We start from the raw sequence: 17,438 nt of genomic DNA on the forward strand, positions 1-17,438 counted from the left end.
AAGTGAGTGATTTTCAAGTACTAGAAACCATTCTTCTAACAAACTCTAAAGTAGAATCCAAACAATAGCAGATAACATTTTTCTGAAAAGCGCCATGATCCCCTCACTGTGCTAAGCGCATCAGTGCATTACCTCATTTCATTATATGAGGTAGGTGTTATTAAACCAACTTTTATATGAGGAAACTTACCCAAGTCCACTCAAGACAGTTTAGAAAAACAGATACATACTGAACTGCTCCAATTACTTTTGGGGGTGAGAGGCGCCAGGCCTAGAGCCTCAACCACTCATCTGCCCTCACCCCCTTCTTGTCCTACCTTCCACAATCCCAGTCCAAACTTCTGGGACTTCAGTGAAACACCACTCTGCCTCAGACTGGACGTCTGCTGGGCACTGTGCTAAAGAATGAGATGACTCAGTTGCTCTGTTTAAGAAGAGTTCTAGATACCCAGATGTGGTTAATTTTAGGTGTCCACTTGACTGGACTAATGGAGGCCCAGATAGCTGGGTGTGTGTGTGGCAGTGACCACTAGACTGAGTAAAGAAGATCCACCCTCCCCAATGTGGGCGGGCGTCATCCAATCCGTTGAGGGCCCAAATAGAACGAAAAGGCTGGGGAAGGGCAAATTCTCTCCCTCTCTTCTCGAGCTTGGATATCCATTTTCTCCTGCCCTTGCACATAGGAGGACACAGGAGCCCCGGGTTTGGGGGCCTTGAGACTCCAGGACTTACACCAGCATCCCCCTCTTTCCCTCCTCTTTCTCAGGCCTTTGGCCTCAGACTGGAAGTTACATCATAGGCTTCCCTAGTTTTCAGACCTTCGGACTTGGACTGAATGTCACCACTGGTTTTCCTGGTTCTCCAGCTTGCAGGCGCCATATCATGGCATATTTCAGCCTCCGTAACCATGTAAGCCAATCCTCATAATAATCTCCTCCTACATATCTATGTACTGTATACCCTATTGGTTCTGTTTCTCTGGAGAGTCCTACCTAATACACCAGGGCTGCTCAAAACTTTATTAAAATAGATTATGACTGGAACCACAGAAGGCATTTCCTTCTCATACCTCATCAAACAAACAGAAACCAAAAAATGTTCAAACATTCTGCTTGCTGTTCAGTGCTCGAAATTGGTTTTAATTAACCGTTTAAAAAATAGGCTACAAAATAGACAGAAACACTTGTGAAGGAAATGTAGGCCCTAGAAGGGTACACATAACAGAAAACGCCCTTAAGGGAAGTACCTCCTGAAAAGTTTATGGTTGGTTGTACAACCTTTGAGGCTGTCTGCTCTGTGCCCTTCTTAAACCATGGTTCTGGCCTAGTTTCAAGCAGAAGCTACCTCAACACTGGGTTCTAACCCTATGGAGATTTACTTGGGGACAAGGAAATTCATGCTTCACACACAGGCCCCAGCCTGGGAATGGTCCCCTTGAATCTTCTGGCGGGTAGCGGGACAGAGTTAGTCGGGGAGGGGGTAAGGTTAGAATCTGTGAGCCAACAAGCCAGACAGCTATTCTGGAAATACTTTAAAAGGAAGAATGCTTGAACTACGTGTGTGCCAAACACCTGCTCTGAGCCGTCCCAACTCTCCTGACTGGGTTTTGACCCCTGGTGATTCTGGTTTTACAGTTATGGGACAGTAGAATCAAAGGGGAAAAGGCCCTCCTGTATCTGAAGACCATGGTGGCCTATATGCCCAGAACTGTCCCAGGACAAATGAGAGCTCTCATCAGCCCCAAAAAGCACCCACAGCTCAAAATAACTGGGAGCATTTGAGTGGGGAGGCCCTCTACGAAGGCTTTTGACAGCACAGCCACAAAGAGGCACAAAGAGAAAACCAAAAGGAGCTCTTATAGTTGCAAAGACAAACATGTTTATATAGAGAACAGGTGGAAGAGAAGCAAAACTGGCTATCAGCGACTGTTCCCAGCAGTACCTGAGAAACAGGTAACTTCTGTTCCAGAGAGAGCAGAGCTGGTGATGGTATTCCTAGCAGGGTGGCCTCTCTGCTCACCTCACTCAGCCAGGGCCAAGTTCAGCGACTACAGACTCCAGAGTCCTGACACATGCCCTGCTCCATCATGCCACACTCACCAGGAATGCCTGAATCTTTTCATCGAACCCTTCCTTTTCACTCTACTCTGAAAATTTCTGGCCAGATCAGTGTGTCAGTTTCTCCAGGGTCTTCATAAACTGCCCAGATGGTTGCTTTGAGTCTGTCAAAGACTCAGCACACTCCACCTGGTCCCAAGAAGCTCTTCAGTCACCTCTTTTACTTGGTCAGCGAACCTCTCCAGAGACTTCTCCAAATGTCTTAATTACTTAATTGAACTTCTTCCCCTGGACCATTCTTTTTCCTGATTAACATCATCCAGCGACCATTCTGTATTCCAAGTGCTGAGAATGGCTGCTCCATATCCTCAAATATGAGTTTCTGAAAGAAGCGCAATCCCTCTCACAAAGTCTGTATCATTTGAGTTGGGTTTGTCAGGTGCAGGGTGGGAGGTCGTTCTATGCAGAGAGAATGCATTGTGCAAAGACATGTGACATTAATTAACTATAATGTGTGAGCTAAAGTCGGAAAGGAGGCATTTAGGGACAAATTGGGATGGGTATTTTGCAGTAAGCTGAGGCATTGGACTTCCATGATACAAACCAATAGAGGTTTTTAAGCAATGGAGTGATTTGACTACTGCATCTTCTAGCAGTATGTAGGATAACCTGGAAGAGGGAGAAATTAATGCCAGTGTCCGGGCCTTTTGAATGAAATTGCCCTGATTGTAGCCTCTGCGTTAAGTGTGTGTTTTTGTTATCTACGGAGTGATGATGGACTGTCCTATCAGAACTGTCCACTTAATGACCCTGGAGGTTTTTTTCTGGGCTTCCTGGTAATGAGCTACCTGCAACTAGTGCTTCCCCGTAGTGGGAGCAGCTAAGCATGGCCTCACTTCCTACATGATACTATCCAAATGCTATCAGCTTGGGAATGCAACTCCCCAAAGCAGCTGATGCCCAAGCTCAGACTACTTCTCCCCTATTTACAAGGACACTCTCATGCTTGCCCTATAAAAAGGAAGAGCAATGTTTGGGGTAGGGCCCCACTTTCTGGAGCACAAAGATGGTGCATCAAGCTGGCCCCAATACACCTCTCTACAGGATGATATGACCTTGCTGGTGTGTTTCAGAAACCTCTTTGCCCCACAGTACTTCAAACTTCCCACAGCTGATTTGACCATGGGTGGCCAACTAACCCAAGTCAATCTACATATACTTTGCTCACTAGCTGAAAATGTATAGCCTGGAGTAAAAAGATGAGTTGTGTCAATGGAATTCTTCCTTTTAGGGAGATAAATAGGGAGTACCAAAAGGCTTGGCCATTTAGCAGCAGGAGCAGTTGCTTGAAGAGTGTCAAAAAGTGGGCTAAGGGTGGTGGGAGCTCATGCCTTGTACAAGAGAAGTTAAGGCGGGAGCTGGAAAAAGGAGGGCAGGCCAGCGTGCGGAGAGAAGCGAGACCTCAGGGAAAGGAAAGTAAGAGAGTAGCCAGGCTCCAGACCAGTTTTAGTTTTTGTTTATTTTGGGTGGAAGGGCGGGGAGGGGGAATGACAGGCTTCTAAATTAAGTTTCAGATTCCATTAATTATTTCTACCATTCTTTCACGATCCTATTTCCCTAGACATTTTCTTTTAAGTTACATGAATGGATTTTTGCTCCTTGCTCTTTGTAAGCCTTTAGAATGCTATGGTAGCTATTGTTCTGGACTTCCTGAAAAGCTTTCCCTTCAGCCCTCACCTGGTAACACATTCTGATTCCTGGCCACAGGGGAGGAAGTTGCACATGTCCAGTAGACTTTTGGACATAAAAGGCTGAAACTGGGGTGACAGTTTGGTTGGAAAGACAGATTTTAAAGGCATCATCATATAGATAAAAACAAATAAGGAAATAATTGTTATACAGCACTTTCAGCATATTAGGTACTGTGTTTGGCACATTACATTAATATCAGTGAATTCTTACAATAACATATCTAGAGATTATTATCACTTTGGACATGAGGAAACTGAGGCTTAGAGAGTTTATGTAGCTACACGGTCACACAGTGGTAGGGGTCAGAGTTGGGATTCCACTCCAGGATAGGGGGTCAATCTACAAAGCCCAAGCTCCTCCAGCCATGCTGGGTGGCCTCCCAGGACATGGGAGGACACGAAGTCTACTTTCTAGGAAGATAGTGATGGTGAGAGATCAGGGATTGGAACTCCAGGGCACTCTAACTCTTGAGAAGAGGAGCTGGTAACAGAAAAGAGTAAGTCAGAGAAGTAGAAGAGCCAACCACCCTGGTGCTCCGGAAGCGGGAGGCGGTGAGCGTTTTGAAAAGCGAAAGGGTAGCCAGCAATCAAATGGGTCAAAAACATCACAGAGGAAAAGGAGTGAATTGGATTCGGGAATTAGAAGCTCAGGCTCAACTTTGGTGAAAACCGAATTCTGCTGCTGAAAGCAGAAGGCAAGTTTTAATGAGCACACAAGTTCATAAGAATTGGGGGAGTGAGGAGTGCGAGCAGACTATGTGGATTGAGCAGGCATTGTACTGCCAACGGAAAAGAAGGAGACAAGAGTGAGGACGAAGCTCAGAATTCACAGTTCCAAGGAGGAGCAGGCATGCGAGATTAGCGTCGGACAGAAGAGGCGCCTTTTGAAACAGAAACTAAGGAGGTAAGTAAGGCGTCATAACTGGAATGAGTCTGTGCATGTGTGAGAAATTTAGGCAATTCATGTATTTGAGAACAGTGAAATCTGTAAAGATAAAAATAACAAGACGAGCTGTAGCACATATTCGAATCCGGTACATGTTTTTCGAGCTAATTTGTTATCCTCATTTTACAGATTGGGAACTCCAGGTTCAGTACCTGGATCAAAATCCAATGGCAGGGACCAACTCCAGAGCCGGCAGCTCTGAGCCCACGCTGTGAGTCGAGGTCAGCGGTGAGTAACCAGCCCGGCCCGGGGCGGCGGCCGAGCAGGGCACAGAAACTACACTTCCCAGTGTGCCCGGCGGGGCGGGGCGGGCGCAGGCTCCTTCCCAGAAGCAAAAGCGGAAACAAAAGAGTCTCGCCGGCGTCCCCGCCCGCATACTCGCGCACACTCGCGCTCGGGCGCCCTAGGAACAGGCATCGGCACCCAGAGCGAGCCAGAGAGCGGCGAGCTGGGGATTCACCCGGCTGAGCCAGCCGAGGAGCCGGCGAGCCGGGCCCGCGACGACCCCACGCCCCCGAGCCCCGCAGCCGACCCCAGCCGGCCGGTATCCCAGCCGCCCTCCCTGACCCATGGCGCTGAAGCGGATTCAGAAAGTGAGTGCCGGGGCCAGGCCTGGGGCGGCGGGGCGGGCTTCGGCCCCCTGCCCACGCTGACCCCGGCGGTGGACCCTAGAGACGCGCCGCGAGGGAACGTGAAGGGAGGATGGGCCGGGGCGGGGACCGGGGGCAGAGACGCCGGCGGGGCCAGCGGGCACCCGACAGGTGAGGTGGGAGCAGCGGTAGGTCCCGTGTGCTGGAGGTTTGTTGGAGGCAGGGGGCCCGCTGTGCGCTCGCGCCGGAGCTGAGCCCCGAGCCCGGGCTGGAGAGCTTCCTTGGTCTCCAGACCTTCCCGCAGTCTGTGCTGCTCGGTCACTGCTGGATTTTGCCCTACACCGGCTAGTTTTGGCCCTTGTCATGCTGCTTTCTCCACGCTGTTTCTTAAGCCCGTCCTCTTTATGTGCTTGCCTCCCCGGGCTCCCGGGAGGGTCTGGGCCTGCAGCCTTCCTCCGCGGAGCTGTTGGGTTTGTTCTTTCTCTCCTCTGCGGTTGGCTGTTGCTCAGATGCCCGAATGGGGTGGAAAAGCTCTTTTGGGGCCGAGAAACCAGGAGAAACCTCCTGCCTCTTCTATTTTGGTGCCTCTCCTGCTGCCACTTTAGGTCACATACCTGTAGTGAAAACATAGTTGCTGATACACAACAAGATGACCTCTTGGCTGTGATTCATCGTGAGTCAAGCCAAGCAGGTTTTTTTTCCCCTCGTGATAAACTTATATGTAAAGTTTGTGACACAACAGAAACGGCCACAAATTAAATTGTTTGATGCTTTGACACATGGCTATAGAATGAGGAAGAAATGTGTATGTTCATTAAACAAATATTTATCCATCCCAACTCAGTGTTAGGAATTATCTTCTCTTGCATAATGTTTATTGCTACAGTCTCTAATGTGAACATCTTACAAAACTGAGGTTGGGGCATTTTCTTTCTCTTCACTTTTATTTCTTTTTGGGTTATCACGTCTGTTCACTGACACAAGTTTTAGGTTTTTACTGTTATGGTTCATGTGGAGAACACTGAGAATTTGTTTTTTTTAATGGGTAGTGCGTTCAGCAAGTTAAGCCAACAGTGGACAGCATGTTTTGCAAAGAATTTCAAAAGAAATCCTACCAAAAATTTGTGTCAACTTTTTCAGGCATGAATCCACAGAGCAGTGATAGAGATGTATACATTGTATTCTCAGTTACCCTTGGTGTCATCTTCTGGTACAGAGGACAGCAACTTTCAGACCCAGCCGGTTTGCCGGGGGTGGGGGAGAGGTCAAATACTAAATCTGTGAAATACTGTTATTTTTTCGTGCCTTTTAAGGTTCCTCTCACTACAATACACATAGCTAATCATCAGCATTTATTGATTAATGTGTTTTCTGATTTGAAGATAATGCAATTACACATTTTTTTCATGTAGAAAATACTAATTTTGAAGCCACACTCAGCATCTTTGCCATGTCTTGTGTACTTATTAATGATGATGTAATGTTGGCTCACATTTGAGGTAAACACATTTTTGCAAGGAAGTCTTAAGATTCCATTTCCTTCTTCCCTAGTCGTGAGAATTTTTCACAAGACTTCGCACATCCAGTAGCTTTTAAATACCGCAGAATTTGTCCACAGTAAGTAAGCATTCAAAGAAAATTGACACTATTTGTAAATATACTGGGCAATTATCAATCACCATGCTAAGCCAATATATTTGGCTTATATTTATAATATGGCATATATGAAAATCATATTTTTAGTAGCTATTGGTTATTATTAGTTTATAACAGAGTTGTCTGTAAAAAAAAAAGAAAAATTTGGGATCACATAATATCTCATCTCTGCATATCAGTCTTTGGCTTTTCTTCTCTGTTATCAGAAAAGTTAACTTGTACAAATCTCTTTTCCAGCCATTCTTTCAACTTCAGGAGGCATTTTATTTGATTCCCCACTTTTCCTCTTTCTTTACCTACCTCCTTGACTAGAAGCAAATTCCAGGGGAGCTGTGCTGTTTGCCATATGAACAGTTAAGTTAAAAGCTGCCTTTGATATCATCAGTTTACAGATTCTTTTTGAATCTTGCGTGCTTCAACAAAAGAATACGCATAATTAACTTTCGGCCTGTCTTTTAAAATGTAATAAAGTAACACTGTCAGGTACCTTCCAGGTCATTGGGTTGTGATTTTCGTGTACCTACAGTGGCAAGCTTTAGAACTGTGCAGAACCTTAAAGAACTCTGCAGGAGTGGAGTGGGGTGGAGGGCAGGGGAATAGCTTACAGACAGTGGTCCCCAACCTTTTTGGCACCAGGGACCGGTTTTGTGGAAGACAGTTTTTCTATGGGGGGTGGTAATGCGAGCGATGGGGGGGATGGTTCAGGCTGCAATGCGAGCGATGGGGAGCCGCAGATGAAGCTTCGCTCGCTGGCCCACTGCTCACCTCCTGCTGTGCAGCCTGGTTCCTAACAGGCCATGGACCAGTATCCAGTCCGCCCCTGGGGGCTGGGGACTCCTGTTATAAGGTAGTGTATCAGAATCACCTGTGGGACATTTTCAGACTGTCCCCACTGCTGTAAATGGAGAGATGTTGAATCCCACAGATGCGCTGGGGTGGAAAGAAGGTTGTGAACCACTGACTGACATTCTAGTCTACTCTCCTTATTAGAGAAGGAGCTTGAGGTTTGGAGTGGAGTGCTTTGTCCAGGTTAATATCTTAAGTGATTTGGCATGTTTTTAAAAGTTCATAACTTCACTTCGTCTGAAAAGATTAAAGATAGTTGAATTAAAATTGTATGAATATACAAAGCATGTGGATATGAGTGCTCAGAATATATTTTTATGCTAGAGTATGCTAAATGATTTAATACTCTGATTTAGACATCCAATGCCAGTTTTGCATTTCGGCTCATAAATTTACACACCCATGCCCTATTTTTAGACACAATGGAAGATGTTGTCACAGTCACCTGAATCACTAAAGGGAAAAAATTTGAACAAAGTCTGAGGAAAGATCCCCTAAAACATGTCTGAAAAAAGAGGGCAGTTTTTCAGCTGGACATTTATTATTTTCTAGAATTAATTTTGAAGTGTTTATTCTATGAATACTATTTTCATACCTTGGTAAACTTTTTTTGGAAATCATTTTTTTAATTAATTAAATTTTGGCTGCATTGGGTCTTCATTGCTGCGCGTGGGCTTTCTCTAGTTGCGGCGAGCAGGGGCTACTCTTTGTTGGGCACGTGGCCTTCTCATTGTGGTGGCTTCTCTTGTTGTGGAGCACGGGCTCTAGGCGCATGGGCTTAAGTAGTCGTGGCTCGCAGGCTCTAGAGTGCAGGCTCAATAGTTGTGGTGCACGGGCTTAGTTGCTACGTGGCATGTGGGATCTTCCCGGACCAGGGCTTGAACCCATGTCCCCTGTGTTGGCAGACAGATTCTTAACCACTGCGCCATCAGGGAAGTCCCTGGAAATAATTTTTTTTAATTATGAATGTTATATCACAATACTGAATGTCTTGAAAACCAGAAAGGGAAAAAAAAGGAAAGGAAATTCTAACACAGTTATCATCTTAGTATATTTCCGTCTAGATTTGAGTTTTGTTTTGCAAATATAGCAACACAGATGACTATTCCTCAGTATATAGTTCTGCTGCCAAAATGGAATATTTGTATTTTTAATAGTCAATTTAACTTAAAATGTATATATAAATTAAAATACTTTATAAGTATTCTGAACTGTTGAATTTTTTGATTTGTACACTTCCGCATTAAACTATTTTATGTCAGTCTAGAAAACCTTAGGATACTTCAAAAAAACAAACAGAAAAAAAACCCCAGCCCTTTGTGGATGGAGCATCAGATGGGAGAAGAAGCTCTGGTTTCTGTTGCTGGCTCTGTGACTTACCAGCTTGTTTCCCTATCCATACAGCTGCTGATAAGTACAACCAGCATGTATAATATATAATGGTTCCTCTGTGCTAGATACTGTATTAAGTGCTTGACATATATTAATTGATTTAATCATTAGTGGGCCCAAGAGGTAGAAACAATTATTATCCCCATTTTACAGATGATAAAACTAAGGCATAAAGATGTTGAGTAATGTACTCAGAATCACATTTTGTAATTGTAAGTGGCAGCACTAAGAGCCCAAACCAGACAGTTGGCTCCAGAGTCCCTGCTTTTAACTATTTCAGTATATCCAGGTAGACTCACATCTTCTATCTATTGTACTTAAACTGAAGGACATAGAGTCAAATGAGTTTATGGATGTAAGTGTTTTGCAAACTGGAATATTCTGTACAAATGTAATGTGGTATTATAATTAAGACCTTGGCATATTTAATCATTTTCACTGATGCATCACTCAGCTTGTTGATTATGCATTGTAAGTTTTTGCTCTGAGGTAATGTGCACTAGACCGGTTAACATGGTAAAAGAATAATGTAACTTTGTTCATCTTTATTCCATCACTTAAAATGTTTCTCCTCCAAAAGGATTTAGAAAAATTGGTGTAATTCATAAATGTTCTGTCAAAAGTATCATTTCATTGTGAGGTTTTCATTTGAGAAAATGGTTTACGAATTGATCTAGCTATTTAGTTCCTATAATGGCTTTGAATAGTAGTCAACAGTTCAGATTACACAGATATATTAGAAAGACTTTCAGATTACAAGATTAAGTCTAAGACTCCAGGTTCCTTCAGTAAAAAAGGATATGACTTCTAAAAACATTTTAAAAAGAACACACTATTCATGCTTCTTAGTAGATAAATGGTTTGCCTCGAGATGAAAGGAAGAAAGTGTTCTTTTTCTAAAAAGCCACTGTATGCATTTTTCTGCTTTTAAATCTTTGTAATTAAATTCAGTCTTCCTTTTGCCGCCAAGATCATATATTTTTCTTCCTTTATCACAACCAAGGTGTAAAAAGATTAGATAACCAATCCTAGTTTAAAAGTTCTGAGGTTTCTTCTCTGTGGAAATAAATAGCATAGATCTAATAAGGCTGTTTATGCCTGCTTTAGGAAGCCAGGCACATGTTATAAAAACCAAACCTAGCAGGATGTGGGATCGCTTCCAGCAAAGCAGAATAGCATCCTTATTCATTTTGGTTCTCTGAAATACATGTAGGAAATGTATTTAATGAGCACCGCTAATCAAAATGATCAGCATAGTACTTTGCATCAAACTGAGTTAATGGTTGTCTGTAATGTATTAGCTCCCCCCACCCCTTTTTTAAAAAGTGGGTAAACTGATGCTATGTGTAATTAAAAAATTAAGTATTGAGATACTTGTCCTCTCTCCTCTTAACCCTGTATGCTGGATTAAAAAATACTGGAATATATAATATAACCCAGATTTGCAGGGTTTCAGGATTGGAGGGGTCCGCAGACCACCTCAGAACAAATGAAGGCCAAACAGGTTCTGATTCTGGCCTGCTTTGATCTAGATGGCCTCTGAGAAGCTGAGGGTTTTTTCTGCATTTAATTTGGTCTTGGGATGAATCTGTGAAGGTTCAGTTACATACATTAGACAGTAGTACGAGGCTCCTATGTTCCAGGAGTTGCCCGTAGTATGGGGAAGAAACCATCCTGAAAAACTCCATCTAGCACTGCCCGTTGGATCACACTATGCTCTGCAGCTTCCTGTCTTTCCTCTTTCTGGATGTTTCCCCCACTGTTCTGTATTCATATTATCCCTGTTTGCGTGGCTCTTCTCCTTCACTGACAGCAGATTGTTATTAGATTCCTAGTCTTCTTTCAGATTTAGGAAGGCCTTTCTAACTGGGGTGAGGTGGGGGGTTTGTTCACCTTAAACTTTATTCGCAGTAAAATTAACCTGATGGTTCTCACTCCAGGTGGCCACCCTCCTTTTGTGAGTAGTTTGGATTGCTCTAGAGGTAACCCAGCAGACTTGGTGGCCTGGGCTCATTGTTCTTCTCTAAACCAGTAAAACTTTTTTTTTTTAATGTATGTTGATTGAACTATTTTTTTAAATAAATAAATTAATTATTGGCTGAGTTGGGTCTTCATTGCTGTGTGTGGGCTTTTTCTAGTTGCAGCGAGCTGGGGCTACTCTTCGTTGCGGTGCACAGGCTTCTTATTGCGGTGGCTTCTCTTGTTGCGGCACCGGACCCTAGAGCACGCGGGCTTCAGTAGTTGCAGCACACGGGCTCAGTAGTTGTGGCACACGGGCTTAGTTGCTCCACGGCATGTGGTATCTTCCTGGACCAGGGCTTGAACCTGTATTCCCTACATTGGCAGGTGGATTCTTAACCACTGCGCCACCAGGGAAGTCCCATAAACTAGTAAAACTCTTGCTGGTATTTTTGCTTCCCCCAAGTTTTGATGTGTTGTATTTTCATCTTCATTTAGTTAAAAATATTTTCTAATTTCCCTTTTGTTTTCTTTTTCGATTCTTGAGTTATTTAAAAATATATTATTTATTTCCTAAATAATTGGGATTTTACAGAGCTTTCTGTTATTGATTTCTAATTTAATTCCATTGTGATCAGAATATCTGTTATTGACTCCTTTAAAATTTTTGAGGCTTGTTTTATGGCCCAGAATGTGGTCTCTGTTTTTTACTTACACAATGATAATGTCCTTCCGGTTTTCAGCATAGCTTTTCAATGAACAATGTTCAATAATTTCTAGTCTTCATTTTGCCAGTGTCCGTTTGGTGTCTGTACAGCCTAGGCTATGTTTAAGTAATGAATGCCAAACTAAGACATTTACACCTTGCCAATGTTTTAGTGTCTTCTCGCACTTTTATGAGCTTTCAGAGCAGGGGTGACAAAATCAGTTTAGGGGGACACAAACTGCATTTTAAAAAATGGAATAGAAAACATTAGTGCTTTGGGTATAGTAATGGTGTTGTTTCATGAAATCTTTGTTTTAGTTATGTATATGTATTCCTGTGCGTGTATGTGTTATGTGTACTAGGTTGTGGTATATAATGTTTTTCTTATTATGACTTGCTGTAAGGAAAGTTTGAAAATCACTGTCCCATAGCATAAGATCTTTAGGTAAAATCACTATTGTCAAAAATACATGTCATATACATATATGTGTACATATGTATATAGAGAGAAAACAAATGAACCTATATACATACATACAAGCACACATACACAGATATAGATTCACACACATTGTAAAATGTTCTAGTCTTAGAACGTTTCTGTTTGATACAAACTGTCAATACTCATTGTTTTCTGCTACAAGTAGCAGCATTTTATAGTCACTGATGTACAACTGCAGTATTCAAGAATAGTACTGGGTGATACTAAGAGAGATTAATTACTTTATTATGAAAATACTTATTAAGTACCTACTATGTGCCAGTTATTAGGGATAGAACTGTAAGAAGGTAAATATTTAGTACATATTGGTAGATAGGTTTGTGTTTTAAGTGGGTTTTGAGAAATAAGCTGCTACCTTTTTTCTTTTTCCCTGAAGCACCATCTTTCTTGGTTACTATGAAATAAATAGTAACTTTTGATAATGTAGCATTTAAAATGTTTTGTTGCATGTTCCATCGTGTGTCAAAATTCTATTATGTATGTAATTTCCTATCATGTTTTTCTCGCCTTTCAGAGTGTCTTTGAACACAGACCCTCTCAAAGCTTGTGAAGTAGTGTTCATTTCTAACCATTTATAAGAAAGAAGGCTCCTGGGAAAAGATAATAAGAATTCCTTTTCATTTCTTCATTTGTCACACTTTTGTTTCTCTTGAACATGACTGAAAATGTGCAGATGTCCTTCATTCAGTACGGGAGTATTGTTGGCTCCAATGTCAACTGAAAATAATGTGCTCTAGTTATTACAGCCTTGAGGTGAGTATTGTTTTGGAGTGGGAGGAGTGCTGGAGTGGAAGTCAGATGGTCTGAGCCTGTGTCCTGGCTTTGGCTTTGTGACCTTGGCCAAGAAACTCATAGTCTTTATTTTCTTTATCTAGAAATGTAATTAGTTGAACTAGATAACTTCTGTGGTCTTTTCTGACTTACAATTTTAAGCACATCTAAATAGTGTTATTTGCTGTTTTCCTTTTGTCCAGCAAACAGCAAAAATGGTCACAAAAATAAATATTGAGCAGTGACACTGTGCTCTACTGCTGCATGAAACTTGAGTTAAAATTATATTTATTTTAAATTGTCAGAATTGAAATAAATGTGGGCATCTTAATGTATAATAAAAGATGAATGAGTCTCTAAAGATATATTACTTTTTGATTAAAGAGCATTTATTTGAGATGCAAATAAGATGTATTTCTGTTTTTGTATGGGTAACATAATGAGCTTTTCTAATTCCATTTAGCATCCATCTGTTTCAAAGGTATCTTTTGTACTTAAAAGATTATTTTATCCACATATTTAGACAGCTGCCTTACACAACTGCTTTACATGTAGTAGATTTTTTAGATTCAAGTTAATGCACTTATAGAGCACCTTATGTATATAAGGCATATACAAAATGTGATAAGGAGATATATGGAAAAGCAAGGTATAACCAACATTATCTAAGAAATTTTAAACTAGTAAGGATATGAGATGTACCATAACAACTAGGTAGACTTAGGAAAGTACCATAAGGAAAATACAACATTTGAGCAGGAGGGGAGTCAAAGGTGGGAGAGGCCAAATATATTTGGGGGAAATTAGGAAAAATTATACGGAAAAGGTGGAATTGGATATAGGTTTGGAAGAATGGCATATTTGGAAGAATAGCATTTTTTAAGACAGGGAAGCTAGGTCCATAGAGGAAGCTACAGAAATGAAGGCACTGGAAAGTACATGGCTTATTTGGAAGGGAACAGATAATCATGCTTTTGGGAAGCATTCAGAAAATATTAGACCATAAAAGTTCATACTGTGGAGGGCCTTGAAGACTCATGCTGACAAATGTGTACTTAATGCAGGAGTTGGGGGTTGCCATTGAAGATTTTTGAGTAAAGAAGAAACATTCTTAATCCTATTGCTAGGTATACATTCTTGCCCTCATAGAACACAAGATTCTTTACTGTTTGTAGTTATAGATTTGTAGTACATCACGAAAAGGGAAGTACAAGAGTGCCATGGGAATATAGCAGGGACCCTTTGGAGGGTTCAAGGAAAGCCGCCCTAAGGAAATGATGTTTAAGATGAGACATGAAAGTGAAAGTTGAGGGGGGTGGTGATTAGGAGTCTTCTATCTAAAAGGAAGTCATGTTTGAAACTAGAGACGAGACAGCATTTGGGGGAATTGAAAGTCACTGTGACTGGTGCAGAGAATGTTGGGGGAAAGTGTGGGGCTAGAGAGCAGTCAGATCCTGGAAACCATTTTAAGGATTTATAAATCTTCTATTAAGGCTAATGGAAAAACATTGAAAGGGTTTGACATGGTACTTCAAGAAGATGATTTTGACCACAGTGTGTTGGTAGAGAAGTAGGAGGACAGCAGGTTAGTTAAGACAGCATTACACTTGTTCAAATGAGGTCCAGGAGGGTCTGAGCCAGCCTGGTGGCAGAGGGCATTTGGAAAAGGGGGTATGTGAGGAAAATTGTGGGTGTTTGTACCACCTGGCCTTTTTGAATTGGTCTGACCCACCGTACCTCCCCCTGCTTGGCCTTGCAAGTCAAATCTCTAAGGCTCAGTAATCTGGGCAGTCTCTTCAGACCCCTCCATCTACTGACCAGTTCTTTAATAGTGTCTCCCTGGTTCAAACCTTTGGCTTCTTATCCTGAAATGTCTCTCCTCTGGCTTTTCTCCAACTCTTCTGCCCTTTGGACCTCAGTTTTTCTATAGGATGGGCCTCCTTCTAGAACCCTTTCAGTGGGAGGATCTGGACTAAAGGAGAATCTAAACAACTTGGTACTGATTCGTATAGACAATGGGGCATGAAGGGAAGAAGGAATCATGGTGATCTCAAGGTTTAGAGTTTGGGTTCCTGGAATAAGTGCATTTTTACCATAATACTTCATAAAGTAGATTCAAATACAATTTTTTACTGGGATACCTTGGATTTGTCTAAAATATATTTTTATTTATGTAATTCCTATGATGGAAATATTACATATAAAGGGAGGTTGTTGAGTCTTCCCTTTAAAAGGAAGCCATGTTTTAAATTACAGGCAAGGTAGCATTTTGGGAAATTGAAAGTCATATTATGGTTGCTCTAGAGAGCATGGGGGAAAGTGGTTTCAGATCTGAGATATTGGGTAGATAATGTCCCTAACCTGACCTCAAACATTTATTCTAAATTGTGCTCTTTATAGTTCAAATTTAATAAATATTACTTTGATGTGGCAAAGTCAATAGTGTCATTGCTTTCTTCATCATCTTCCTGTTGTGTGGAATTTGGCTGCATTATCATCATTATTTTTAATAAACAGCCTTTGCCAGAGATACCTGATCCAAAGAGACAGCGAAGCAGCCAGGACCAGTTTACTGAAGTGAATTTGGTTCCTATAACTTAATTAATTGGATGTCATCAGCATTTTGAAGTCTTCAGGAAAGAATCTTCACAGTTTAAAATAAAGATATTTTAATTCAAGGGTTTAGAGGGGTTCTGTAGTCAGAGACATTTCTGAGAATTGTTTGACATCTCCCTATTGAAATAGCTCTAGTCAACTGGATAAGGAGATCAGAGTCTGAATTATAAGCCCATGAAGTGTTTGTTTACAGACAAACCAGTTATAGCTCATATATCCCTTTAGAGACAACATAAAAAATGCAATCCAGTAAGAATCACTGTCTTGTTTTAGAAGTGTTGATATAAAGATGGTTGTGTCACATTAATTAATTGCCTGTTGAGCCAGGATTTTTGAAATAATGCTTTCATGTGCTTTGGATTCAGTAATTTAGATTTTGGACTGTAAATCAGTCACTATGCATGGGCTGTTTAATGTCCTTTACACACACCCAGTGGGGTATATATTACATCTATTACATTAAATATTACATCTATTACATTATGGAGATTTAGACTTTCTGAATGTTGAAACTAGAGAACAACAAAGCATTTTCAGTCTGGTCAGTACAATTTTTTAGAGAATATTTACTGCATAGTGTCATATTAAGTATGATGGTAAATAAGGAAACTGACTTGTTAGCTTTCCTTCTCCACTGTTCAGATTGGCCTGTTACCCTTCGGGGAGCTGAGAGATTAATGCAGGCCTCTCTGCTCTTACATTCCCTTCTTTGTTTCCTTTTATTTGTTTACTTTCTTTGAATTAGGCTGCCTCATCTACTTTTAGATTTTAAGTCCCCTAGAGGCAGGGACTGTGTCTAGTTTGGTTTTATGGAGAACACTCAGCATATTGTGGGGATGTTATAAACATGCCATCTGTGCCAATTTAAAATTCAGTTTCAGGCCTCTCAGTACTTTTCTTTGTGTCTAGTTCGATATAGAAATCTGAACTAGACTAGAGGTGCTTAGCCATGTAAGGCTATATAAATTCCTTAAGTACATGTTTTTGTGGACTCATAGTGCCAGTCTAGGGACACTATCTAGATAGGGACAATATCTTATAATCTGCCTTTCATTATTGTATCTTGTATTTTTATTTTGAAATTTAATTAGTATTTTTATGAGTGTCAGATTGGAATAGAAAACTGCTTCATTGATACAGACTATCTGGGGGCATACTTTCACCATATTGATGATATTTATTGCATGGTCTATGTTTAAGTATAAGATTGGTTTGTTTTAAGCTTACTTTGTTTAAAAGGAGAAGACAGAAGTTAAAACTATGTATTTCAATTTTCAATTTAAAAAGCCACCGGAAATGAAATTGAAAGATATACAAAATACATGTATACACACAGCGTTGTTTACTATAACGAGTTCTTTTCATATATGGAGTTATAACTAGTCTCATTATTTGATAGCGATCTTTTACATTATATGATTTCTCCCTGTGTAACTGGCAGTAGAATTGCTGGGTCATGTTCACCTTTAATGATTACTGTCAGATTTTTCCTCTTCCACCAGTGACATATGAGAGTTCCAGTAGCTTCACATCTTTGTCAACATTTGTACTTTTCTTCTTTTTAAATTTTCACCTTTGGAGGTTGTAATGACATTGTATTTTGGTTTTAATTTGCATTTCCTTGATGACTAATGAAGCTGCGGCCC

General features: G+C 41.2%; 1 protein-coding gene across 2 annotated transcripts in view; it reads left to right on the forward strand.

The window, feature by feature from the left end:
- Window positions 1–5,132: 5,132 nt before the first annotated feature.
- UBE2D1 (ubiquitin conjugating enzyme E2 D1) overlaps window positions 5,133–17,438 on the forward strand; it is a 35,900-nt gene continuing 23,594 nt past the window's right edge. For both annotated transcript variants that reach the window (XM_082853907.1, XM_082853908.1), the window contains exon 1: window positions 5,133–5,347. In XM_082853907.1, the coding sequence (XP_082710033.1) occupies window positions 5,324–5,347 (24 nt within the window). In that variant the 5' untranslated portion in view covers window positions 5,133–5,323. The remainder of the gene's footprint in view (window positions 5,348–17,438) is intronic.

The sequence above is a fragment of the Leucopleurus acutus genome (assembly GCF_964270905.1).
Source record: "Leucopleurus acutus genome assembly, chromosome: 14".
Taxonomy (NCBI): domain Eukaryota; kingdom Metazoa; phylum Chordata; class Mammalia; order Artiodactyla; family Delphinidae; genus Leucopleurus; species Leucopleurus acutus.